At 49.6% G+C, this 27,500-nt stretch overlaps 3 protein-coding genes across 8 annotated transcripts in view; 1 reads left to right on the forward strand and 2 right to left on the reverse strand.

Moving 5' to 3' along the window:
• The first annotated feature begins 630 nt into the window (after positions 1-630).
• On the forward strand, positions 631-16,914 carry ranbp2 (RAN binding protein 2). Of its 5 annotated transcripts, none has more exons than XM_056464633.1 (22): positions 631-808; positions 1,076-1,242; positions 1,329-1,452; positions 2,498-2,659; positions 2,731-2,868; positions 3,058-3,189; positions 3,476-3,667; positions 3,739-3,822; positions 4,659-4,779; positions 5,015-5,109; positions 5,605-9,922; positions 10,248-10,325; positions 11,980-12,159; positions 12,270-12,329; positions 12,525-12,703; positions 12,778-12,940; positions 13,040-13,135; positions 13,339-13,425; positions 15,140-15,294; positions 15,485-15,758; positions 16,060-16,394; positions 16,481-16,914. In XM_056464633.1, the coding sequence occupies exons 1-22, from the start codon at positions 692-694 to the stop codon at positions 16,784-16,786; spliced, it is 7,563 nt and encodes a 2,520-aa protein (XP_056320608.1). In that variant the 5' UTR covers positions 631-691; the 3' UTR covers positions 16,787-16,914. The 5 variants fall into 5 exon arrangements, with proteins under 5 accessions (XP_056320608.1, XP_056320609.1, XP_056320610.1 ...); XM_056464634.1 differs by having other exon boundaries at positions 12,781-12,940; XM_056464635.1 differs by having other exon boundaries at positions 12,525-12,673.
• A 394-nt stretch (positions 16,915-17,308) lies between these two features.
• Positions 17,309-22,716, reverse strand: lims2 (LIM and senescent cell antigen-like domains 2). Of its 2 annotated transcripts, XM_056465023.1 has the most exons (12): positions 22,298-22,714; positions 22,016-22,171; positions 21,093-21,252; positions 20,939-21,005; positions 20,728-20,848; positions 20,362-20,508; positions 20,114-20,264; positions 19,859-19,951; positions 19,695-19,743; positions 19,535-19,610; positions 17,557-17,699; positions 17,309-17,440 (listed from the first exon to the last, which is right to left on the reverse strand). In XM_056465023.1, exons 1-11 carry the CDS (start codon positions 22,327-22,329, stop codon positions 17,564-17,566), a joined length of 1,188 nt encoding a protein of 395 aa, XP_056320998.1. In that variant the 5' UTR covers positions 22,330-22,714; the 3' UTR covers positions 17,309-17,440; positions 17,557-17,563. The 2 variants fall into 2 exon arrangements, with proteins under 2 accessions (XP_056320998.1, XP_056320999.1); XM_056465024.1 differs by lacking the exon at positions 22,016-22,171 and having other exon boundaries at positions 22,298-22,716.
• Positions 22,717-25,864: 3,148 nt separating this feature from the next.
• Positions 25,865-27,500, reverse strand: part of LOC130234466 (GRIP and coiled-coil domain-containing protein 2) — an 11,882-nt gene continuing 10,246 nt past the window's right edge. The window contains exons 19-23 of the mRNA XM_056464669.1: positions 27,329-27,500; positions 27,068-27,250; positions 26,693-26,832; positions 26,402-26,609; positions 25,865-26,203 (exon numbers count right to left, since the gene is read on the reverse strand). The exon at positions 27,329-27,500 is cut by the window's right edge and continues 46 nt beyond it. Coding sequence (XP_056320644.1) covers positions 26,130-26,203; positions 26,402-26,609; positions 26,693-26,832; positions 27,068-27,250; positions 27,329-27,500 — 777 coding nt within the window. The 3' untranslated portion in view covers positions 25,865-26,129. The remainder of the gene's footprint in view (positions 26,204-26,401; positions 26,610-26,692; positions 26,833-27,067; positions 27,251-27,328) is intronic.

Raw genomic sequence — 27,500 nt, forward strand, 5'->3', positions numbered from 1 at the left:
CCCGATCGTTCCTACTAAATTTAGATCTGGTTTTCAGAATCTCCCGTTAAAATTGGGCACTGCCAAAAGAGAGAGGGATGACAGATGAAAGTGTAGGTTGTGCAAGGATTGTAGGCTTAATGTCAGTTTGTTTGCCCTTTTTGATGAGACGTGAGTGCCGCGTGACGTGCGGTGAGGATTGTGGCTGGTGAGGTGATTATTTCTATACATGTGGTCAGTGGGTCGACAGAGCTCCTCCTGAAGTGTCATCAGCAAATCTGATGCTGGTCTGAGCTGAATCTGTCAGTGCAGTGGTGGGTCAGCAGCGGTGTGAAGAGCAGCGGGCCGAGCACACAGCCCTGTGGTACAGCTGAGCTCCGTGAGGGACTGCTTCAGGTGTGGTGGCCACACGCACTGACTGAGGTCGCTAGTTATGAAGTCCAGGATCCAGTTGCAGAGGGAGGCTTTAAGGCCCAGCAGGTTGAGCTTATCAGTGAGCTGTTGTGGGATTATTGTGTTGAATGCTGAGCTGAAGTGTGTGTGTGTGTGTGTGTGTGTGTGTGTGTGTGTGTGTGTGTGTGTGTGTGTGTGTGTGTGTGTGTGTGTGTGTGTGTGTGTGTTCACTCTCTCTCCCTCTCTCTCCTCAGGGTGTGTGCAGCAGTGTGCAGGGGATCTCCAGCAGCTGGTGTGGTTGGCTCTGCAGTGGAGGTTGATGGAGCAGGCTGTGGACCTGCAGCAGTGGCTGAAGCTGCTGTTTCCGCGCCTGCCTCTGGAGACCTCCAAACTGGACACCAGCGCCCCCGAGTCCCTCTGCCTGCTGGACCTGGAGGTGCGTTACATACAGCTAACACTGCTCTACCTGTCCAGCAGTACACAGACAGAGCACATGACCGAAACACACAGCCCAGTTCCTCATTCAGAAGTGTTTCCATTAGGGGATTCCTCAGCATGACCTTCCCTTAAAGTCATGATATCACCACTAGCACATCTGGGAGAATGTGTGTGTCAATGTATAATCTCTGAGCTGAAGCTGACTAAAGTCTAACCCACAGATAACTTCTACTGTGTGTGTGTGTGTGTGTGTGTGTGTGTGCAGGTGTTTGTGAGCGGTGTGGTGTTCACCTGTGAGGCGCAGCTGCAGGAGTGTGAGAGGAAGTCGTCCGCGCCCCGCTGTCTGCCGCTGCCGCTGATGAAGCTGCTGTCCACCGTCAGGCAGAGGGAGTGGTGGGACGCCGTATACAGCCTCATCCACAAGAGGGCGCAGTGAGTGCTGCCGCAGACCAGAGTGTGTGCGCGTACGTGTGTGTGTGTGTGTGTGTGTGTTGACTCTGCTGTGTGTGTTCCTGCAGGCCGGGCTCCTCCGCTAAGCTGCGGATGCTAGTTCAGCATGGACTTGGAACACTGCGTGGTGCAGAGAAGCATGGGCTCCAGCCGGCACTGCTCGTCCACTGGGCTCGGCATCTGGCTGCAGCGGTACGTCTGATAATAACTCTGATATCAACACCACCAGCGTTTGTTATTTGTCTTCATGTTTGATCCGTCCTCTGTACTATCCTGCAGTGAGGCTGATGTCTGTTCTGCGGTAAACTGCATGTGGAGGGTATGCGTGAGGGCGCCCTCTAGTGTCCCGTATGAATGAAAGGGAAATGGTAGTATAGCAGTGTACACTGAGGTCTGGAACTCTGCTCACTGTAGTGTGTTCCTGCCCACATCTGCTGCTCTGTTTGAGCTTGATCATCTGCTGCAGTGTTTGATTATGCAGCTCTGCAGGACAGTGCATGTCCAGGAGAGAGGCTTGACGCAGTTTTTTATAAAAGAGCCTTTATTATGCATTATAAAGGGTCATATTGTGGTTTTGGGGGTGTCCAGCAACAGGCTGATCTGCATGCAGGGTCACTTTCATGATCTTATAATCTACATTTATTTTTACCTGATTATTATTTACCTGACTCCCATATTGTTCAGCGATTAATTTGTTCCCAAACCCCTCCTTAGCGTGATGCTAATTTGCGCTGATTGGACCGATGACCTAGTCTGTTTTGATTAGTCGACAGTGTTCCGCGCGAGACGCAGTGTTGAAGTGGTCAGAGTGCAGAGAGTATGTGTGAGCATACCTGCCAACACTCCTGTTATTCCCGGGAGTCTCCAGTATTTCAGACCCCTCTCCCGCCACCCTCCCGTTTTGTTATTTCTTCTGGAAAACTCCCATAATTCCACTCCTTTCTCAGTCCTCAGCATTTTGGTACAGTCTGTGAAACCCCCAGGTCGCCAACTTTGCTATAGGATCCGATATCAGCGGCCATCTGAAACACACTTCATAGTGAATATGACTTTATATCAGTAATTGGGATCACGAGGAGTTACCAGAATGGGTAATTGTAAGTTCATATTGCCCATTCCAGTCCTTCACCGGTGTGTGTGTGTGTGTGTGTGTGTGTGTGTGTGTGTGTGTGTGTGTGTGTGTGTGTGTGTGTGTGTGTGTGTTGTGTGTGTGTGTGTGTGTGTGTTCGTTCATCAGGGCGAGCGCACTAACTCCTACTATGAGCAGAGGGATTATGCAGGCCGCAGTGTGCACTACTGGAGGCTGCTGCTCCCCCTGCTGGAGAAGATCCGCAAAAAGCGCAGCATCCCGGAGCCTCTGGAGCCGCTGTTCCCGCACTTCAGGAGCAGAGACATACAGGTGTGTGTGTGTGTGTGTGAGATACTCCAATACTGTGTGTGTGAGACTCTAATGCTGTGGGTGTTCTTCAGGCTGCTGCGGTGTGTGCGCTGCAGCTGGAGGTCAGTCTCAGCACTGCCGCTCTGCTGGACATTGAGGGCAGCACAGAGGAGGCCATCGCTCAGCTGGAGCAGATCAACACTGTGGGCTCCTACTGGCAGCTGGCCAAGGTGAGCTCACCTGTGTCTGAGCGGTTCCGCCTCCTCAAACACTCACACACACTCACACACACACACACACACCATTCATGTGTCTGTGTTCTGCTCAACTTTTACATCAGTGTGTGTCTCTACTGATGATGATGATGATGAGTGTGTGTGTGTGTGTGTGTGTGTGTGTGTGTGTGTGCGCACTGTCAGATCTACCAGCGGCTGGTGGAGGAAGCAGGAAACGGCCTGGAGGAAACACAGGGCCGCTGCAACAACTTCCTGCTGCAGTTCCAGAAATACCTGAATATGATTTCCCATGCCAGCGCAGAGGACATGGACAAGGTACACACACTCACTCACTGGGCTGCTGGTCTCCTGTGTCCCTCTGTCATCCTCAGGTTTTCTGTGATATTTAACGGTAGTTACTCACTGCGCGCGCGTGCATGCGAGAGAGCTAACCTCTGAGCCATGTATTGTGCGTGCGTGCGTGCGTGCGTGCGTGCGTGTGTGCGTGTGTGCGTGCGTGTGTGTGTGCGTGTGTGTGTGCGTGCGTGTGTGCGTGTGTGCGTGTGTGTGTGTGTGTGTGTGAGAGCTGACCTCTGAGCTGTGTGTGTGTGTTGTGCTGCAGCTGCCGGTGTGTATGGAGGAGGTGCTGGATCTGCTGAAGGAGGTGTCTCAGCAGCTAGAGGAGGATGGAGGAGAGCAGCACCAGGTGGAGTTCCCCCGCACCTCCAGCCCCGGCCGGCCCGCTGAAGCCCAGCACACGCTCAGCACTCCCTCCCCAGCCAAAAGCTCCGCATCGCCTGCCAGGAGACCCACCGTGAGTCTGGGATGGGTTATTCTGCTGGGTTTTTGTTCTGCTGGGTTATTCACACTCTTCTGTGTCCGCAGTTCTCCCCCAAGACGCCTCCGCACTGGGCCGAGGACCAGAAGTCTCTGCTGCAGATGCTGTGCCAGCAGGTGGAGGCCCTAAAGGTCAGTGTACAGCTCACCTGAGAACAGCTGCTTCACCTGCTGCTTCTAGAACACACACACACACAGAGATCACTCATACACATACATACCCACTCACAGACATACACACACCCACACTCATACACACACACAAGCTCATACAGACTTACTCGCACACTCATATAAACACACACTCATATGCATAGACTTACTCCCACTCTCACACACACACACACACAGAATCACTCATACACACACTCAGAGAGAGAGGCCAGTTGCTGTGTGTTCAGCAGGTGAAGGATATTTTGGCACACACACACACTACAGAGGTCTGCGGTACTAACAATGATCTGGAAGCTCGTTTCTCCCACAGAATAAAAACAATGATTGAGAGTTTCTCCCTAATTACAGACAAACTCACCGTCACTGGTTTATCTCACAGCAATAATATTAATAATAATAATATTAATAATAATAATAGTAATATTAATAATATTAATGATAATAATAATAATAACAATACTATTAATAATAATAATAATAATACTATTAATAATGATGATAATAATAATAATAATAATACTATTAATAATGATGATAATAATAATAATGATATTATTAATAATAATAATAATATCTCCCCTGAGTTTAGAAAGTGCATTAAATAAAGATATTTTCATGTTTTGTTTTGAATTCTCTGTTTTTAGAGCTAGTAGAGAAGCAGAAGTGAGTGGGAGTATTTGCAATTTAAGTGGCATAAATCATAAGCAGTGGCTGAGCAGAAAACTGTGTGTGTTTGTGTGTGCAATGTAGCCGTGATAATGGTATCTGTAATATTTTGTGTTTTTCTGCTGCAGAATGAGGTTCATGACCTTCGGCAGAACCCCGCTGACAGCACCGGCTCCTCATACCGCATGTATCCAGAGAACACTGAGGGCTTTCCTGCGGCGCAGACCTTCCATGGCGTTCCTCTAACCGGTCAGTCCTGCATACACCACTGAGTCTCAGATCTGCTCAGTTTCAGCATTCTCTCTCTCTCACACACACACACACACACACACACACACACACACACACACACTTATGCACACACACACACACACATGCTTATTCAAACTCACACTTTTGCATGAACACCAGACTCAAATGAAGGAACAGAAGCAGCACTTGATGAAGCTTGTTTAAACTCATTGCCTTCTCCCCTTTCTCTCAGTCTCTACTACAGGTCCATCTGGGTACTATAGCCAGTCTCCAGCGTATAACTCTCAGTATCTTCTTCGCCCGGCTGCAAACGTCACTCCCACAAAGGTAATGCAGGAATGATGTAATGCAGCATTTACCACTGTGTGCAACCCTCTACACACCCGTGACCACAGCTGCAGTAATAGGAAATATAAGTCACATTGCCTGCGTTCTCTCAGTCTGATTGGCTGTAGTAAAGATGCAGATGATTAATATATGAACTCTAGCACTACCTAAGGAAACGTGTGTTTATGAAAGCATAAATCCCAGTATGATTTATTTGTGAGACTCTTGCTCTAATGCTCAGCCTCCAGTAAGACTTTATGTGAACAGGAATAGTCACTCACTGCAGGCCAACTACAATGACGTCTTAAAACACAGACAGTTTCTGTCCAACCAATTATTGTTATTTAATGGATGTCAGTAGACATTCAGTAGGCCCAGCATGTTTGCATACGCGAGTGATTGACTGTCAGTGTGAAGGGTTGACTGTCAGGGTTGTTGATTGTAACCAAGAAAAGGATCCGAAGACTCACAGTGATTGTTTGTTTTCCTCCGCAGGGCCCGGTGTATGGGATGAACCGTCTTCCTCCACAGCAGCACATGTACAGCTACCAGCAGCAAACACACACTCCGCCGCTGCAGTCCACACCGGCCTGCATGTACCCTCAAGAGCAGGTGTTCGGTGCGCCCATCCGCTTTGAGTCTCCAGCCACGTCTCTACTGTCCCCGTACAGCGAGGAGTATTACACTCACAGCGTTCCCCAGCCTGCCGTCAATCCTACTTTACCTGAGCCAGGATATTTCACCAAGCCCAACGCTGCGGCGTCTGTGCAGCCGTCTAGGAGCAGCGAGAGCAAGGCGGAGACTCGGACCAGCCTCGGGCCGCAGTTCACTCCCGAAGTCTCCAAGGTTCCACACTTTGGGGGCGTCATTGTGGCTCCATCAACATCGACCACTACAACCTCGACTGCGTTCAAGTTCAACTCCAATTTCAAGTCCAATGATGGTGACTTCACATTCTCCTCCTCCCAGAGGAAGAACAGCGAGAGCTTACTGGGCCTGCTGACCTCAGATATTCCTCCCAAAACAGACGGGCCATCAGAGCCAAAGCAGAGCCATGAGCAGGCCGGAGTCTTCACTTTTGGGAGCAAAAACGCCGCAGGATTTTCATTCACAGATGGTTCTCAGAGCAAAATGAATATTTTTGGTAGCACTGACCCATTTAGCTTCACTAGTGGAGCCAAACCAGTACTGGGTGCTGCTGAGGAGAAAAGTGGAGACAGTGATAACGACAGCACACATGTGGAGGAGGACGAGGACGGCCCTCACTTCGAGCCCATTGTGCCTCTGCCTGACAAGGTGGATGTGAAAACCGGCGAAGAGGAGGAAGAGGAGATGTTCTGCAAGAGAGCAAAGCTGTTCCGGTTCGACGCAGAGACTAAAGAGTGGAAGGAGAGAGGAATCGGCAGCATCAAGATCCTGAAGCACAAAACATCTGGGAAAGTTCGCCTGCTGATGAGGAGAGAGCAGGTCCTCAAAATCTGTGCTAATCACTATATCACTGCAGACATGGCCCTAAAACCCAATGCTGGGTCTGACAAGTCCTGGGTGTGGTACGCCATGGATTACGCGGATGAAATGCCAAAGACTGAGCAGTTGGCCATTCGCTTTAAAACAGCAGATGATGCAGCACTGTTTAAAGTTAAATTTGAGGAGGCTCAGAAATTTATTTCTGCACAAGGCCCACTGCTGGAAAAGTCGAGCGAATCGCCGAAGCCTCCGGTTGCATCTAAAGAGTCAGATATTAAGATCCGGTTTTCCAAAAAGGAGGGTGAATGGGACTGCAAGACATGCTGTGTCCGGAATGCTCCTGCATCTGCAGTGTGTGTGGCCTGTGGTGGGCCGGCACCTTCAGCTAAAGGCAAACCTGCGGCGCAAATCAAGAGCTCAGCGTTGCCGAAGCCTCCGGTTGCATCTAAAGAGTCAGACCTTAAGATCAGGTTTTCCAAGAAGGAGGGTGAATGGGACTGCGAGACGTGCTGTGTCCGGAACGCTCCTTCATCTGCAGCGTGTGTGGCCTGCGGCGGCCCGGCACCTTCAGCTAAAGGCAAACCTGCAGAGCAAATCAAGAGCTCAGTGTCGCTGCCTCCCCCTGCCAAAGTCTTCTCTTTTGGACTTCCTGGAGATTCTGCCAAGAACACCTCCTGCACAGATGGAAGCACAAAAGGCTCAACATTTGGGTCTCAAATACCAGCTTCTTTTAATTTTGGGTCAAGTAATGCCGCAGTGACCCCAGTTGCCTCTCAGACTGATAAGAAGAGCGTACCTACAGATGATCCGCAAAACACCAAAGTCTCCCCGACACCAGCATTCTCTTTGACCCCTGGGTTTGGTTCTCAGTTTGCCAAGAAAGATGGTCAATGGGACTGTGACTCCTGCTTGGTGAGGAACGATGCGTCCGCCACTGAATGTGTTTCTTGCAGTACACCAAAGACTGGGTTAGCGGCCATGTTTGGGAAGAAAGCTGGGCAGTGGGACTGTGATACCTGCCTGGTGAGAAACGACGGAACATCTAGTCACTGTGTTTCATGTCAGACTGCAAACCCCAACATGAAGAGCAAGACCTCATCAGCACCGTCCAGCTCCTCTTTCAGCTTCAGTTTTGGCAATTCTAGCGGCCAGCCTGCCGGCACCGGCTTTAAGAGCAGCTTCACTGCAGGCCCTGCATTTCAGTTTGGCACGAGTACAGAGAAATCCTCTTCAGAGGGCTTTAAGTTTGAGTCCTCCTCCACTCCAGCTGATAAAACATCAAGTAGCTCTAATTTCTCATTCTCAATGCCAGCGCCTGGTGAAGGATTTAAGTTTGGAATTACTGAACCTCAGACGAAAGCGCCCGACACACAGCCACAAACTAGCTCCGCATCTGACCTCCTCAAAAATATTGCAGAACTTCACAAAGAGAAGGAGAAAGAAGCCATCCAGAGTTCCTCAGATGATTCAGGAGACACCAGCGCTCATGACGATAATCCTCTCATTAGCGGAAAGACTGATACCTTCAGCTTTGCAGACCTGGCCAAGTCCTCTCAGGAAGGTTTTCAGTTCGGCCAGCAGGATCCCTCTTTCAGAGGCTTCGCAGGGGCTGGCCAGCAGCTCTTCACAAGTGTTTCAAAACAAGACACCTCTGCCGATCAAGAGGACGACATGTACAGAACAGAGGAGAATGACGATATTCAGTTTGAACCCGTCGTTCAGATGCCGGATAAGGTTGATCTGGTCACAGGGGAAGAAGACGAGAAAATCCTGTATTCGCAGCGGGTCAAACTCTTCAGATTTGATCCAGAGACGAGCCAGTGGAAAGAGAGAGGAGTTGGCAACCTTAAACTGCTGAAAAACAACCAGAATGGGAAACTGCGAGTGCTCATGCGGAGAGAGCAGGTTCTGAAGGTGTGCGCCAACCACTGGATCACCACCACTATGAACCTGAAGCCTCTCGCAGGATCCGATCGGGCCTGGATGTGGTTGGCCAGCGATTTTTCAGATGGAGATGCAAGTTTAGAGCAACTTGCTGCAAAGTTCAAAACGCTGGAGCTTGCAGAAGAGTTCAAGCAGAAGTTTGAGGAGTGTCAGCGGCTACTTTTGGATATTCCTTTACAGACGCCTCACAAGCTGGTCAACACTGGCAGGACGGCTCACCTTATACAGAAAGCTGAAGAAATGAAATCTGGTCTCAAGGACCTCAAATCATTCTTGACTCCCCAGAGCAAGGAGGAAGAGAGTGGTGTTACGGCGGACAGCACATCTTCAGTCATCGTCAAGCTGGACTCGGAGACCAGCACTGCATTAGAATGGGATAATTATGACCTGCGGGAGGGCGTGCTGAAGAGCTGCACTAAATCCTCAGCAAGTGATGCTTCTGTGCAGCTGGACACAGTCGCTAAGAGTTTATTCCGCTTTGGCGAATCGTCCACAGGCTTCAGTTTCAGCTTTCAGCCTATTCTCAGCCCCTCCAAGTCTCCGTCTAAATTGAACCAGAGCCAGGCATCAGTGGGCACAGATGATGAGCAGGACACCTCTCAGGAGGAGGAGCGGGATGGACAGTACTTCGAGCCGGTGGTGCCCATGCCTGACCTGGTTGAGGTCTCAACCGGAGAGGAGGATGAGCAGGTGCTGTTTAGTCACCGTGCCAAATTATACCGCTACGACAAAACACTCAGTCAGTGGAAGGAGAGAGGCATAGGAGACCTTAAAATACTTCAACATTACGAAACAAAGCGCGTCAGGCTTGTGATGAGACGAGACCAGGTGCTCAAACTGTGTGCAAATCACTGGATTGACTCGAGTATGAAGCTGGAGCCCATGAAGGGTGCGGAGAAGGCCTGGATCTGGAGTGCCTTTGACTTTTCTGAAGGGCAGGGCAAAGTGGAGCAGCTGGCGGTGCGCTTCAAACTGCAGGACACTGCCAGCACTTTCAGAGACGTCTTTGAAGAGGCCAAGACTGCACTGGACAGAGACACTCTGCTGAACCCGAGATCTACCAGAGAAGCGTCCTTCAGCCAAGAGTCGATCTGCGGCCCAGCGGCGGTGGCTGTGCTGGAGGAGACCACTAAAGAGCCCTCTGGACTTCCAGAGCATAGCAGTCCCAAACCTGAGCGGACGCCCACAGCAGAGTTTACCACTCCGGTCAGCAAGACTGTGGTCTCTCCACCCAAGTTTGTGTTTGGCTCAGACTCTGTGCAGAAGATCTTCGGCAGCCCGAAAGAGAATTCTGCGGTTTCTCCTGTCCAGACCGCAGATGAGGACAGTGGAGAATCCAGACTGAAGACCTCTGCGGTGACCTCCAGCCAGACTGGCACTCCATTCAGCTTACCAACCAGAAGTAAGTCATATTCTATAACCCGTAACTCAAATCTCTTGGTTTAAATCAGGACTGTCCTCCCATTTTGCCAGAGGTCCGCAATCATACTGTTTCTAGTTCTAGAGAACTCCCCAACCTGCACGTTTCTAGTATGTAATCAGTTTGAGTTGTAATTGTCGATCATCATGATTTTAATTTGCTGTAAAAGTTGCAGAGTTTGTTTATGTGTTTTTCCCAAAAGGAAAGAAATGTCCTCGTCTTCCTTCTGTTGTATAGTTTCGGCTTTGGCTCAGTTCCTGAGATAAATGCAAGATCTTCAAGAACGTAAACCCAAGTCTTTCTTTAGGTTTGGATTTTAGGCTTTTCAAAGATAATCCTATGGCATTTTGGACCTGCACATCAGATGCCCAGTTTGAAGCCCAAGGTATTTGTGGTAAAGCTGGAGGTGTTTAGCATGAGCGGGTCTGAGTGTTAACCTTAGCGTTTCTCTGGCCCAGTCCAGACGTCTGCATGAATAACCATGAGCTGTGTGTGTGTGTGAGCCTCCAGTGGGTTTCATCTGTGAGGGTCTCCTGTCTGCTGCAGGTGAACGTTCAGCTGTATTATGGTCTGTGTTGTAGGAGTCGCAGCAGTTTCCCTGCATTGAGTCTTCAGTTGTGGTTTTCTGTGATAAATAGAGCGTTTATTTGCCCACAGATGAGATCTAATGTCAAAGATTTCAGTGTTTGTTACTCTTCACCACCTCTAGCCCTGTTCAGATGGCAGTTGTTTCCTATGGGAATGTCAGTAAAAATAATCTCTTCAGTGATTAAACACGTTTTTGTATGAAGATAATCTTGTGATGGGTTGTAGTCCTGAAAGCTGCAAATGAAACCTGAAAATCCCAAATGTGAATTAGGTGCGTTTCCATCATTGTTAGAGTGGCTGCAAGTTTGCGTGAATCTTTTCACACAAAGTCCAAAAACCACCTCAGGCAAGCATCATAACTTTTTTAATGAATTAAAGGGTTTTATGGAAGCCTGTATACTTTCTAGCTGTTCGGTAGTGTAATTTTCAATGCACATGTTTTTTGCACCGCTTTTTAATGCTAATTGTTGCAAAGTGCAACCATACTCTGAGATTCATGTGGCAATTAAATCGCCACGTGACATCAGTGTTTGTCCAGAAAAGCAGTAGATAATTCAGCCAATGATTTATTTTGTAGGCGATGAGAGAAAAACACAGACATTCTGCATTTAAACAGCTTTAAAATCACCAGTTTCCTCTATGAAATCCAAAAGTTTACATTCTTAATCACCTGTTTGTAAATGGTCTGTCTCAAAAAGTGAGGGGGACGTATCCCCCCATCCCCCCGGTTGCTACGCCCCTGACCACAGGGATCGGTAAATGGTAACACACAGTTGTTTGAGTAAGAGCTACGCAAGCACTTTGTTTATAGTCTTTCTGACCAACAGCACTACCCCAAGAAGGAGAGAGTTTATTACACCAAACGTGTGCTTCTGCCCTTAGTAGTGCACCTACGCAGTGGACATGGCTGTAAACTGTTTGTGTGAGCTGGAGTGTGGATTTGTGGATGTGTTCAGTCCACTAACATCTAACAGTGTGTTGTTGATCTGCATGGTGTGCAGAAACTCCATCAACTAAACCTGCTCATCCGCATCATTGGTGTAGATTTTGCATATCTCACATTTCCCTTGCAGATTGGGTTTAGGGGGTTTCACTATTATAAACAGATTAAAGTTCAGTACAGCAGATAACAGATGAACTGATCTGTGATCTGAGTGTATGGTGATGATCTGTGGCGGTCCTGTTCTTCATTCCTGTGCCACTGGGTTCTGTCTGATTTTATGCCATTGTAGATAAAATGTGGTTCTTTAATAGATGAGCGTTTTTCAAATCAGAGTAATTAACCTTAGACCAGTTAAAGGCTTACTAAAGTATTTTCAGTGTTGGCCCAGAATTGTTCTGTTGGTGCATCCGCAGTTTAAGTGTGGTTCAGTGTTTGTAGTAGGATTACACTGCCTGCCTCACACAGTCGCTCTTGGTGTGTGTGTGTGTGTGTGTGTGTGTGTGTTCAGCCTGTCCTCCGCCAAAGCAGAAGAGCGTGCAGGACTTGTGTGATGATGATGATCTAGAGGTGATCTTCGAGTGCCAGCCAACGAGAGAGCAGGCTGATCTGGCCGCCTCACTTCTGCTGCCAAACACCTTCTTCTGCTATAAGAACCGGCCCGGATACACGAGCGAGGAGGAGGAGGATGGTAATATCTGCTGTGTGTGTGTGTGTGTGTGTGTGTGTAAGTGTGCAACTGCTCAGCGAGAGACTTACGGACACTGAGCTCATCAGTGTTTCTCTCTGTCTGTCCCGCAGATGAAGATTTCGAGAGCGCTGTGAGGAGTCTTCAGGGACAGCTGTATGAAGATGATCACGGTAACACACCTCTGCTGCAGGGGTTAACACTAGAACAGACGAGGCGGCCATTTGGACCATTTTTAATCTTTGCAAATTAATAACTGTTGAAATAAAACCCACATCTCTATAAGACCATGACCTTTCCTAAGAGCCTCTGTGAGAGTTACTAATGTGTGTGTGTCTCTCTCTCTGTGTGTGCGTGCGCTCCTGCAGAGTGTGTGATGGTGTGGGAGAAGCGTGCGTCTGCAGGTGAGGAGCAGAGGGCCAGGCGTCTCCTCCTTCCTCCTACATTCCTGTGCGGCGTCAGCAGCGACTCAGACCTGGAGCCGGAGCGAGCAGAGGACAGCAGCACACACACACAGGTGGACACACAGACACACACACAAACGCAGGTGAGAACTGCTCGCTGACCACACTGACTCTGCTGCTGCTTTCCCCTGCTTATCTGTGTGTGTGTTTGTGTCAGCAGGTCATGCTGGAGCCGTCCCATGATGCATCAGTGGCCAGCAGGAGCACCGTGGAGCTCCAGAAGACTGACCGCAGCTCTCCAATTGACCTGTCCACTAAGAAGAGCAGCGAGACCAGCTTCAGTGCAGACACTGCACATCTGATCCCTGCTGATCCCTCAGGTACAGCATTGACTAACCCCCCACCCCGCCCCTCCCCCAATGACCCCAGCTCCTTTGCTGACACCTCAGGTACAACACTAACTCCTGCTGACCCCTCAGGTACAGTGCTGACCACCACTGACCCCCGCTCCTCAGCTGAGCCCTCAGGTACAGCATTGACCCCCGCTGACCCCAGTTCCACCACTGAGCCCTCAGGTACAGCACTGACCCCTGCACTGCATGTGTATAGTGTTCATGTGTAGTATTTACTCAATCTGTTTTTCAAACTCATTATCTGTGTAAATGTGTGTACAGTGTTCACAGAGCTGCTGACCTGTCCAGCGGCGGCGGCTCAGAGTGGCCAGCCTATGCTGAGGGTCAGCTGTGTGTGTTAGAGTTGTGTCTTTGTGTTTCGGCAGGTATCTTCTTCGGATCTGCGTCTGCAAGCGCATTCTCATTCGCAGATCTGGCCAAGACCTCAGGAGACTTCGCCTTCGGGAAGATAGGTGAGCCTGTTTACCTGATTCGCAATGTTGATCAGTGAGAACAGCAGCACAGAGCTCAATTCCTCACCTGGAGACTGCATAATAGTGTGTGTTCTGCGTGTGTGTCCTGCTCATGCAGCCCTGTGCTGTGCTGTGCTGGAGTACAGATGTTGTGTTAGCGTCCGTGTGTGTTTCTGCTGTTCTGAGCGTGTTATTTTACTAACTTTGCTCAGTGTTTCACTATGGGAATCTCGTTGATGTGACCAACTACAGAAGCTCCTATGACGCCTCATCTGTCTTTGACACAGGTTGGCCTGAGTTATATATGTGAGCCGGAACCTAGGCTCAACAACGCTATTCATGCTTTCTTCCTGTGAGGGGCTACAGCAAGCTTATTCAGCACATGTCGTGTTACTGCTGCTGTTTGCTGTGCTGTTCATTGAGGGCACAATCATTGGATTCCGCCACCAAACACTAAATCAGTACAGGATTGTGTTGTGACGTTGTGAAATTCAGAATAGTGTCTGCGTCAAGGCAAGCCATTTCTCTTCGTAGTCTAATATGAAATTCAGCTAAGGGCTAACTACCCTACAGTAATCAGCAGACTAGCGTGTTGTGATGAGTCTTTTGATTACCTTTACACTCATCCATGTCGAGGTTGCGTCCCTGACACCATGTGCATTGTGTATGAGCCCAAACCCTAACCCTGCACTCAGGGACATATGAAGCGTGGTGACCGATCTAACGCTGCACTCGTTTCATGGCACAGTTCAGGGCTGTAGACAGGTGACGGGCTGAGCTGTGTCAGGTGAGAGGGCATTATGGCTAAACCTGTCAGGCTTGGTTGGCAAGCAGAGAAGATGTGGGAAACCAGCACTCTGTTTACCACACAGACAACTACCGCACCCTCATCAGCCAGAGTAGATACAATACCACTACATCAACATGCAGGTGGACACACGCTCCCTTTAGTTATATCAGTTAACAAAGCAGCTATTGTGGTCCGACACTAGGCTGTTGCCCATCAGAGAGACTCATGTTCCAGGGCTGTTGAACAGGGGAGGTTTACTGACCAGCGGAAACCTGCTGTATGAGGAATGGAAACTATGTCCTCAGTGGTGAGGCAGATTTGGCAGAGGTACAGCCATGCTACATTAGATATCTTCACCTCGCAGGAAAATGCTCAGTGTCCGCTTCTCTGAAAACACTCATTGCACTGTTGGGTGTGGATGCTCTGGCTCACCCTTGGCCAGATGTCCTCCTTCATGCATTCCTCCTCTGAGCTTAATCTCCCACACTCTAGTCAGAGCGACACTGATACTGACAACCCTGCGCTGGACGTACAGGCACTGGGTCACAGTAGTGGATCATCTGCTGTCAGGCCAGCCCTTATCCTCACACAGACAGCACCGCTCTTTGGGCCTGACCCTGTAATGGAGGAACCTGAGAGCCGCAGGGCTGCCTTTATTAGTCATACACACTACACAGAGCACCAGAGCCTCATCCACTCATACACTTCACAGTAATGAGTAGCGAGTCTGACGAATGCTCTGAACAGAGTCTCATAGTCTCTAAAGGAAAGCTGTTGTCTGGTCAGCAGCTGATGTCTCGAGGGTATGAAGCAGCGGTTCTTGAGCATCCGAGGGTTTAAGAGCACACCAGGAGCAGGGCATGTTGATGGCACAGTGGAATAACAGGAAGTGATGCTGTTCTGACCGTGTGTGTGTTCCTGCAGATGAGAACTTCAGCTGGTCAAACGCGGGCGCAGCAGTGTTTGGAGCTCCGTCACGCACTGAAACACGCAGAGATGATGAAGATGAGGATGGTGATGATGATGAAGCTCCGCACAGTGACGAGATCCACTTTGAGCCCATCGTTTCTCTGCCAGAGGTACAGATGAGCACTGTTGTTCTCTCTATGATGAAGGAAAGGCCAGCAGTGACCTGTTGAGAGCTTAAAGTTATGTTATTGCTGTTGAACTTCAGTTTACGGGCCCCTGGAGGTGAACAGCAGTAGATGCATAAAGCATGGAGACGTATGTTATGACAGGTGTGTGTGTGTGTGTGTGTGTCTCCTGCAGGTGGAGGTGCGCTCAGGCGAGGAGGACGAGGAGATCCTGTTTAAGGAGCGGTGCCGACTGTACCGCTGGGACCGCGAGCTGCAGCAGTGGAAGGAGCGCGGCGTGGGCGAGCTGAAGATCCTGTTCCACCCACAGAAGAAGAGCTACAGGCTGCTGATGAGGAGAGAGCAGGTGCTGAAGGTGTGCGCCAACCATACCATCAGCAGCGGCATCACCCTCACACACATGAACTCCAGCGCCAACGCTCTCGTCTGGACCGCCACCGACTACGCTGGTACACACACACACATGAACACCAGCTCCAACACACTCATCTGGACCACCTCCGACTTCTCTGATACACACACACCCTCACACTCTCTGACACACACACACACACACACACACACACACACACACACACACACACACACACTACAGTCACTTACTGTAGATTGTTCTCATGAGTGATGATGAAATCCCAGAGGGAGACACAAGCTAAGCTGAGGCAGTGTGCTTCATGCAGTGAGCTGATGTGTGTGTGTCTGTGTGTGTGTGTGTGTGTGTGTGTGTGTGTGTGTGTCTGTGTCCTCCAGAGGGTGATGGGAAGGTGGAGCAGCTGGCAGTGAAGTTTAAGTCTGCAGATCTGGCGGCGAGCTTCCGGCGTGTGTTTGAGGACTGTCAGCGGTGTGTGTCGCAGGCGGACAGTGCGCAGGTGTCGCTAGCAGAGACGCTATCGCGAGACTCGAACCCGCGCGTGTTCTTCGATGTGTGTGTGGACGGAGCGGACGCCGGCAGGATCGTCATGGAGCTGTTCGCACACATCGTGCCCAAGACAGCAGAGAACTTCCGCGCGCTGTGCACCGGGGAGAAGGGCTTCGGCTACAGGGGGTCCATATTCCACAGGATCATCCCCGACTTCATGTGTCAGGTCGGCACACACACGCACACACACACACACACACACACTTATTTAGTTTTATTTTTGTGTGTTTGTGATGTGTGGTTTGTGTGCAGGGTGGGGACATCACGCATCAGGACGGCACCGGCGGGCGCTCTATCTATGGCAAGGCGTTCGAGGACGAGAGCTTTGAGGTGCGGCACACGGGTCCAGGGCTGCTCTCCATGGCCAATCGCGGCAGAGACTCCAACAGCTCGCAGTTCTTCCTCACGCTGCGCAAGGCGGAGCACCTGGACTTCAAACACGTCGCCTTCGGCTTCGTCACCGACGGCATGCAGGTGCTCAGGAGACTGGCAGAGATGGGCACCAAGGAGGGCAAACCCACACACACCATCACCATACACCACTGCGGACAGCTCTGACCACACACACACACACACACACACACACACACACACACCTGTACTGCTTTTGATTTCGATGGCGTTTTTCCACCACTTTTCCTATTGTATTATTTTTTCGCTAAATAAATGTGTGTATTTCCTTTAAAGGTGTGTGTGTGTGTGTGTGTGCGTGCTTGCTGATGAAGCTCATACACTCTTCTCTCCTGTAGACACACACACAGGATCAGATTAAGCTTCTCTTTTCTCTGATGCTGCATTGATCAGGTATGTTGAGTCTCCTGCAGCTCCAGCACACACACACACACACACACACACACCCACACACACCCACACACACACACCAGCAGTGCTTTTACATCCGTTTAAAGCAGGAAAGTCCTGAAGTGATGTGTGTTTTCAGGGTTGTGGGTCTGTGTTTGTGTAGTTGTTGTGTGCAGTGGCACGTTTGTGTGTTTCAGACATCAGACACACACTGGAGGAGTACTGGAGATTAACCAACCCGCTGTACAGCTGACTCGTGACAGAAGACTGGACCACTGCTGCTTTACACTGCTTTATTCTGTGCTGGATGAAGGAGATTAGACACACACACACACACACACACACACAGTACATGCTCATCGCTGGGCTTCAGTCATCAGTACAGTACACTGCTGGATTACTCAGAGTTTCCTGCAAACAAGCACAGTGAACTGATCACACACACACGCACAGAGCAGATCATCATTCAGTATCAGTGCTGATGTGTGTGTGTGTGTGTGTGTGTGTGTGTGTGTGTGTATACTGACCGTGTCCTCACAGACACATGGGCTTCCTCTTCCTCTTGTCTCTGGACTCCTGTTCTCGGCTCAGGCGTCTCTTCAGCTCGTCTGGCATTCGCTCGTAGCAGTGTTTACAGACGGGCTTCAGGTCGATCTCCACAAACTTATCTCTGAAACACACACACACACACACACACACACACACACACACACACACAGAGCACTCATGAGGGAGAAGACCTGCTCAGACTCTGAAGGTAACGGTGGAGGTGACGGATGCACCTTCTGTTCTGTACAACTCTACTGCTGCTGTCTAAACCATACATCTCCATCTAGATGTACACTGGCAGCTGTATATAGGACTCCAGAGCACCACACAGACTTCACAAAAGATTTTGCTGATTGCTAATCTGAAATGGGTCTGGCCACAGATAGAGTCTTAATTATTGGTGATTTTAATCTTCATATAGATAATGAAAAAGAGGCTGAAGTCTTGTCTTCCTAGACCTGCTCGGCTGTGTTGGAGTGATACAGCATGTCTCAGGGTCTACTCATCGACATAATCAGACCTAATATTATCACACGGTATGGATATTGATGATGTTGAAGTTGTGCAGCAGAGTGATGACATTACAGATCACGGTTTAATCTCGTTTATTGGTCATTGATCGGTCTAGAAACTCATCTTCTGTTTATTAATATGGTAGAGTGATCACCGCTGGATTCTGCTCTGCAAAATATTCTCAAAGTTTTCAGCAGATAATGTCTGAGATCTCCGAAGTCTTTAGGCAAAGCAGTTTATTACAGCATCAGTAACCGCAGACACAGGTCGCTCAAGTGTCTCATGAGTATAGGCTAGCATACAGTTTAATTACACTTCTGTCTTAACACTCCACCCAAACGGACACATTAACACACCTCCATCAGCTTCTCCACTAATGCCATTTCAGCTCTCCCAGATGCACCCACAGCCAGTTGAGCAATTTCATTACCACCAATAGAATCTCAGGTTTTCTAGGGATCCTCCCCATGACCATTTAAGGTCCTTCCTACTTCAAATGTGGCAAATCGGCAAAAACACTGGCCAGCAATATATCTTGTACCTTGAGCTGTCAACTGTAAGCTCAGCTGAAGTTCATGGGCAGTTTTAGGGTCTTCATAGTTTTGAGGTCATTGCAGCTGAGTGTGGGCGCATGTCTGAGTGTGCAGATGTGTATGATCAGGAGTCCCACATCAAACAGAACGCAAGTGCCCTCATGATCTTCCAAACATCTACTACACTGTGCTATTCAATAGAGAGATACATGATAATACTGAAATCAGCGAATAAATGAGAGTATAAAGTCATCAGAAATTCATCAAGACACAATGAATTCCCCATCACTAGCACTGAAGATCATCTAAAGTAATCTACCTGATCTTTCTGATCTCCTCAGCATTCCAGGCAGCCCAGAAGAGCTCGACACCGCAGCTGAAGCTATTGATTCTGTCCTTTCTAGCACGTTAGACAGTTTCTCCAGTACACTTCAACAAGATTAGGGAAAACAATCTGACACCCTCGCACAATGAGCAGACACGTGCCTGAAAACAGAGCGTATATGGATGAAACCAAAGCGGGAGGTGTTTCATCTGGCCTGGAAAGAGAGTACACTTAACTTTAGAAGAGCTGTAAAGTCTGCCAGATCTGCTCATCTTTCAGCTTTAAAAGAGGAAATTAAACACAACCCTAGAGTCCTGCTGAACACCGTGGCCAACCTGACTACAGATAAAGCATGAGCGTGCACAGCTCAACACCGCAGTGATGACTTCCTGAACGTTCACATGCAAGAGAGAAAGAGTGCTCTGTGTAGTGCACTAGTGAGTGTGCTCTGTGTAGTGCTCTAGTGAGTGTGCTCTGTGTAGTGCTCTAGTGAGTGTGCTCTGTGTAGTGCTCTAGCGAGTGTGCTCTGTGTAGTGCTCTAGTGAGTGTGCTCTGTGTAGTGCACTAGCGAGTGTAGTTACGCACCTGAGAGTGAGCCTGGAGGTGCAGGTGGAGCAGCTGAAGCAGCGGACACACCAGGCCTTGTTGAGCGCAGACACCACTGAAACACACACACATCTGAGTGTCAGGAGATACACACACACACACACTCACACACACACTCATCAGTGCAGATGCAGCTCACCATCACCCTCGATCACACGGTTACACTGGAAGCAGACGTCCCCGAAGAGCTGTGGAGAATCACACACACACACACACTGTCACTGCACTGTTGTGTGCGTGTGTGCGTGTGTGCGTGTGTGTGTGTGTGTGTGTGTGTGTGTGTTTTGAGCTGAGCTCTGATACCTGGTTATAGTGAGTCTCGCAGTACGCCAGTCCCTTACGCTCGTAATGCCGATGGCCAAGGAACGGCTTCTCACACTTTACACACACAAAGTGCTGCAAACACACACACACACACACACACACACACACACACACACACACACACACACACACACACACACACACGCGTGCATGAAGAAACAAGATGGTGAACATGAAGAGGTAAACAGCAGCTGATGTCTACAGTCCTGTGTGTGTGTGTGTACGTGTGTGTACCTCCACGTGCCACTGTTTCCCCATGGCGTTGACCACTCGTCCCTCCACTGGTCTCCTGCAGGCTCCACAGATGGGGACGCCCAGCTTATCATGGCAGGGCAGACAGTAGAGCTCGCCCTTCAGCTCACGCGCATCTGCTGTCAGCTCCTTCCTGGAGGAGCACACACACACACACACACACACACACATACATCAGCAACATCATACACAAGAGATCAGCGGCATCTCTCACACACACACTCACGGACCCGCAGTGGCAGCAGCTGAAGTGGTCGGGGTGGTACGGGTCGCTCCTGTACATCAGCGGCTCCTCCACCACACACAGGCACTTCTGGCAGATGTGTTTGCCCAGAGAGAGAGCCTTCTGACGGCTGTGGCAGGAGCGGCACAGGGGTCTGTGGAGGAGAGAGAGCAGCGCTCAGCAGAGACTCACACACACACACAGGTTGGTTTTTGTGAATTATGGGGACATTCCCCAGGTTTTGACTGTATGTTGTATTGGCCTAACCCGACCCTCACAGGAGACCGTGTGCAGGTTTACTCTCTCCTTAACTTATTCTGTGTGATTTACATATTAGTGTCCTGATATGTCACAAACACACACACACACTCACCGGCCGCCGCTCTTCACGAAGCCCACGTCAGCCAGCACCGCCTCACACACCTCACAGCAGAAGCAGTCCGGGTGCCAGCTGCTGTTCATGGCCTTGATGACCCGACCCACCACAAACTCACCTGCACACACACACACACACACACACACACACTGTTCACTCATCATCATCATCCTCTGTTCCCTCCTTCATCTTCTGCTGCTCTACTCACCACACTGACGGCAGCAGGGGGCGAACAGCATCTGGAAGTCGTGCTCACAGTACTTCCTGCCCTCAAACTGCACAACACCAGCGGGAACAGAAGATGCAGATCCACCGTCATCACATCAGATTAATGTGTGTGTGTGTGTGTGTGTGTGTGATACCTCATAGAAGAGCCCCTGGAGGAACTGCTGGAAGCACTGTGCGCAGGTGAAGCACTGCTCGTGGAACAGCTCTCCATTACTGTTCACCATCTTCTCTGTGGGACTGAAGCTGCTCTTACAGCGCTCACACACTGCGTTCGCCAGCGCGTTCGTCATGTTGCTGGACACACACACACACACACAGTCGTCATGTTGCTGAGGACACACTACGCTACAGCACATGGCACACACACTGGAGATGTTCTCCTGACCGCAGCATTAGGCAGGAGCTGGTTCCTCCTCAGCAGGGGGCACCAGACTCCTCAGTTCTGGACCGGATCTCGCTGGTGTGAGGTTTATTATCCAGATTATTCTACAGTGCAGAGGCGAGCTGCTTTCTGACTCTCAGCAGCTGCAGGATCATGATGAAGGATCTTAATATTGCCTCTAGTGCTCCGTTATGCATTTCTCTACAATAATGACTGTAGAACAGAACAGCTGGACGCAGAGTAATGTTTACACATGCTCTTGGGTTAAAAATAGAGCGACAGACGTGACCTGGTGTGTGTCTGACCGCCGCTGTTTCTGTTCAGACTAACAACTCTAGCTTTTCAGCAGATCTGAGCAAGACTATCCGTTCTAAAGCCAAGTGAACATGCTGAAATCTAAGCCCATCAGAAGGGCATGTAGAGAGCTGTTCTGGAGTCAGTGATGGATGAATTAATCCTGAGGCTCTACTGAAGGACACACAGAGCCGCACCACAGCTTTACACATGAGGTTAGTACTATATATGTGCTCCTGTTCACAGCTGAAGATCCACCAGTGACCCAAAACATGAATAGAATATCATTTTTCAGAGCTTTACCATTCAGAATGAGCCTCAGGATGAGTTTAACACACAACCCGCTCCTGATGAAGCGCTGAAATCAGCTGAGACACTCACTAGCGCACGTAGAAGTCGCAGAACTCCTTGTACACTTTGACATCGCTGCGTTTGGGAATCTCGGGTTCTCCTGGGGTCTGGTTCTGCTGAAGGCCGTCGATGTCCAGCTCTGGAGCTTCTGCTTCTGCTTCCATCATGGAGACCCAAAGACTGACTCTGGACCAGCGGAGAGAGACAGACTGGAGACATACAGAGAGACGCTCCGCCTCTCACTGCTAAATTCAGGACACACACACACAGCTGAGGTCAGGACACAAACAAAAACACACACCTGACACTCACTGATCAACTCTAGCTGAGGAGATTCTCTGCATTTCTTCTTCACTAGCTTTAAAAGTTCACTAAATGACTAAATCCTGCTGTTCCTGATCATCTCCAGTTTGAGTTGATGGATTGGGACGCCCCCTTGATGATCCTGGAGAAAACCTGGCGGAGGGCCCTTCACCCAGCTGTACTCATTATACTGTTCAACATCTAACAAGCATACTGTGATGTGTGTTTGCTGGTTTTCTCTGGTGAAAGAGATGGTCATGACACACACACACACACACACTGATGCCAGACCCGCATTCCTCTGTGTCTGTAAATAACCCCTCAGCAGCTGCTCATGTGGGCTTCTGCTGTCTCTGTGGGTCAGTCTCAGAGTCTGTCCACAACCTGCTGGGGGTTCAGAAGAGTCTGCCAGACCTGTTGGGTTAAACACTAAACCCTAACCCAGCCCAACGTTAGCCTTCAGCCGGTGTGCTGTATACATCAGCGCTGGGCAGTGGCAGTGTAAAGTAATGCATTACGGCTCTGCGATGTGATGAACGCAACACTTCATGTGAGCTAGTTTAGTGTAATGTGTACCCTCTGCTCTTGCTCACTCGTTGGCAGATTTGCAGTTCAGTTATTGAGATGTCCAGCTCTCCTGAACACATCTCAGCTGAGTCTCGGTGCTGCTTCAGTCTCTACATGCTGATGAGGAATCCGCTTAAAGCAGCGCTACAGCAGGACGGTGGATCATTATATCACAGACAGCAGGACTGAAGCTTCAACATGGAGGTGTGTGTGTGTGTGTGTGTGTGTGTGTGTGGGAGGACACACACTCCGCTCTCTCTTACCCTCATGACTCAGAGAACTAATTTTACCCTGGTAAAAATACCCAGATCAGAAGAGCAGGACGACACTCATTCAGCAGAGAGAGACATTCACAAACACACAGACCCTGTTGAGTGTGTGTGTGTGTGCGCGTGTGTGTGTGTGTGTGTGTATTCTTTACATTGTGACCAAATGTCCCCACAAGTATAACAATACCAGTAAATTAGACCACATGGGGACGTGTTTTTGTTCTCCGTGAGGTAAAGGGCTGATCAGCCAGGCTGATGGAGGATTGTGGAGATGTGGAGGTGCAGATTGTTTGCTGTAAGGGTTTGGGTCTGTACTGTAGATACATCAGTACAGCTATGAGACAGAGCATCGAGATAGCTGTACAAGTGTGTGTAAAATCCGCTGTAAATATGTCTGAGGCCGAGCGTGTAAACATCAGTAAGCTGGACACTGAATGCTGCAGTTCCTGATGTGTCCAGCAGAGGAGGCTGTTCAGAACAGCGCTGCACAAGGAGATGGGCACTCTGGGTGAAAACAGTCGACTGCCGCTGAAATGTCCCTTTAAACTAAAGTGCTCAACTTTGGCCACTATGAAGGGCCCTTCAGATTAAAGGATTTCAAAGCAGATGGACACTTTATTCCATTCATCCGGGCTCATCCTTATATTGTGGCCTTTTCTTCTGACTCTGTTTAAGCTGTTTAGCCAATAACTGGGCGTCAGCACTCACAAACATGATGGATCCCACATTAAAGCTCTGTTCCTGTAGGGTTTGAGTGTAAATATGATGTTTCTTGTGAATGAGATGATCTAAGTGTCTAATATCAGTCCATCATCTTTATTTATAGAGGCCCTTACTATGACCAGGAGGCTGCCCAAAGTGCTTTACAGCATTAAAGCTAAATTACAGGTTAATCACATGAGATGGGAAGAACAGGATGTACACAGTAGTGCAGATATACAGCATTTACACTACTGAATATCAAGAGCTTTTCTAAATAACGGCTTTGAGTTTTGCTTTAAACAGAGTCATTCGTGATGATGTGGAGATGTACAGGGAGAGTAGTCCCTGCCACTGCAGAAGAACCATCACCCTATGGTACACAAGCACAGCAGTTTGCTCTGTAAGAAGTGCAGATTCAGTGATCTGAAACATCTCAAAGGTAAGACTGCAGCAGTGTAAACACAACTTTTACTAACACCTCAGATAAAAAGGCAATTAATATCCACACTCACCGGCCACTTTATTAGGTACAGATTACTAGTGCTGGGTTGGACCCACTTTTGCCTTCAGAATCCTTCATGGCAGAGATTCAACAAGGGGCTGGAAATATTCCTCAGAGATTGTGCTCCATATTGACATGATAGCATCCTGCTGGAAGGAGCCATCAGAAGATGGAGACACTGTGCTCATAAAGGGATGCACATGGTCAGAACAATACTCAGGTAGGCTGTGGTGTTGACACCATGCTCAATTGGTACTAATGGACCCAAAGAAAATCTCCCCCACACCATTACACCACCACCACCACCAGCCTGAACCGCTGATACAAGGCAGGATGGATCCATGCTTTCATGTTGTTGAGGCCAAATTGTGAGCCGAGCATCTGAATGTGTCAGCAGAAATGGAGACTCATCAGACCAGGCAACGTTTCTCCAATCTTCTATTGTCCAGTTTTGGTGAGCCTGTGTGAATTGTAGCCTCAGTTTCCTGTTCTTAGCTGACAGGAGCGGCACCCGGTGTGGTCTTCTGCTGCTGTAGCCCATCCGCCTCAAGGTTGGACGTGTTGTGTGTTCAGAGATGCTCTTCTGCAGACCTCGGTTGTAACGAGTGCTTATTTGAGTTACTGTTGCCTTTCTATCAGCTGGAACCAGTCTGGCCATTCTCCTCTGAGCTCTGGCATCAACAAGGCATTTGCGCCCACAGAACTGCCGCTCACTGGATATTTCCTCTTTGACGGACCATTCTCTGTAAACCCTAGAGATGGTTGTGCGTGAAAATCCCAGTAGATCAGCAGTTTCTGAAATACTCAGAGCAGCCCGTCTGGCAGCAACAACCATGCCACGTTCAGCGTCTCTTAAATCCCCTTTCTTCCCCATTCTGATGCTCGCTTTGACCTGCAGCAGATCCTCTTGACCATGTCTACATGCATTGAGTTGCTGCCCTGTGATTGGCTGTTTAGAAATCTGCGTTGAGCAGTTGGACAGGTGTACCTAATAAAGTGGCCGGTGTGTGTAATTCAAACTTAGTTCCACTCAATGTTGTTTTCTCCTGTTTGGTGTTTAATTAGTAATGTACAGTTGGGTCGTTTTCATCCACTCTGGGCTGATTTTGTGGTTCACCTCTCTGTGTTTCAGCAAATGGGATAACGTCTGCTGACAGATCTTATTCGGACACGTATTTTGGGAAAAGCTGCGACAACTTCTAAAACCAACACAAGAGCAGTGCACTTCATAGTGTGTAAGATCAGCATATCCTTCATACACACTGAAGTACACTGATCTTACACACTGAAGTACGCTGATGTGACACACTATGAAGTACACTGATGTGACACACTATGAAGTACGCTGATGTGACACACTATGAAGTACACTGATGTGACACACTATGAAGTACACTGATGTGACACACTATGAAGTACACTGATGTGACACACTATGAAGTACACTGATGTGACACACTATGAAGTACACTGATGTGACACACTATGAAGTACACTCATGTGACACTGTAATTAGCATGACGCCCACACAGTGTCTGCAGTGAAGAGTGTTTATTAGTGCAGCTGCGCAGTGATTGGTCCATTCTCACACACAGATGAGCACACGTCTGGACTGAGCTGTGGAGAAAACATCTTCATCTCACACACACACACACACACACACACGCACACACACACGCACACGCACACACACACGCACACGCACACACACCAGAGGAGTTTACAGAACAACAACCAGCAGCATTCCCACGACACACAACACACTCTGAGTTTCATATTCGCTGATCGACGTGTGTGTGGATCATCTGATGCCGGACCAGCTGTGCAGATATGAAGACCAGCCGGACCCTCGAGACCCTGCAGACTCCTCCTCACCTGTGGACACACGTATGTACACACACACACAAACACACACACACTAAGTAAAGGACAGAAAAAAGACACACATATACATGCACACACACGTTGAGTGACGGACAGAAAACACAGACACACAGACACACACACACACACACACATGCACTCTCTGCACACACTTTCTCTCCCCACACACATAAGCATACACAGACGCACCCCCACCCTGAGCGATGGCCGCCAGCTTGTTCTTCTCGTCAGGGCTGAGCTGCAGCAGTGTGTGTATGACGGGCAGCAGGGCCTGGCGTTCGGTGCCGGCGCGCAGGAAGATGAACTGCAGCAGGACGTTCTTCAGGTACTCCAGATTAGCCACGGACCTCTCCCGCTGCTCATTCCTCTCCAGACGCCGCAGCTCACTCTTCAGCAGCTGCACAGAGACGGGGGTGAGAGTGTGTGTGTGTGAGAGTGTGCGTGTGTGAGAGTGTGTGTGTGTGTGTGTGTGTTCCTCACAGTGATCTGCTCCATCAGCACAGCATTCGTGGCCTCAGTCTCGTGCAGGAGGCTGCTCAGGTGCTCCACACTGCGGCTCGCTGTACTGAGCTTCAGCCGCAGCTCCTCTATACTGGGCTCCTCCTGCCACACCACAGGCTCTGCGCGCGCACACACACACACACACACACACACACACACACACACACACACACACACACACACACATTACTGAGGGATACAGCGTGGGTGTGTTAAGCAGTATAAATCCAGCATATGGGCTCTTATATGTTGTGTCGTCACTCATACTGCAGGTCAGATCCCCCCGGCCCCTCGTTTGGGATGCTCCTCATGGACTGACCCACATGACAGACAAACAGAATAGCCCTGCTGTACCGTGTTTGACGTGTGCCGTGTTCAGCAGCTGCTCCAGTGAGGGTGGTGTCGTCCCGGTGGAGGTCAACGGCTCCGTCTCAATCGTCTCCATCCCCTCTCCCTCCTCCCGCGCCTGCAGCTCCACCTGAGACCCCTCCAGCCTCCGCTCCACACTCCTCCTGCCGGCCTGGCCCTGCGCTGTGCCTGCGGACAGAGGGACGGGGACATGTGTGAGTGTGTGTTACCTGTGCTGACATGTGTGTGTGTGTGTGTGTGTGTTACCTGTGCTGGCGGGCTCCTTCTGCATCTGGAAGAGCTGTGTCTGCAGCCGGCTGATCTGCTGCTGCAGTGTGTCCAGTGTGCGGCAGTGTTCGTCCTGCAGGTGGCGTGTCTGCTCCCGGAAGCCGCTGCGCAGAGCCTCAGTCTGAGCCGACAGGTGTGACGCACACTGACT

Source organism: Danio aesculapii, chromosome 9 (assembly GCF_903798145.1).
Source record: "Danio aesculapii chromosome 9, fDanAes4.1, whole genome shotgun sequence".
NCBI classification, from domain to species: Eukaryota; Metazoa; Chordata; class Actinopteri; order Cypriniformes; family Danionidae; genus Danio; species Danio aesculapii.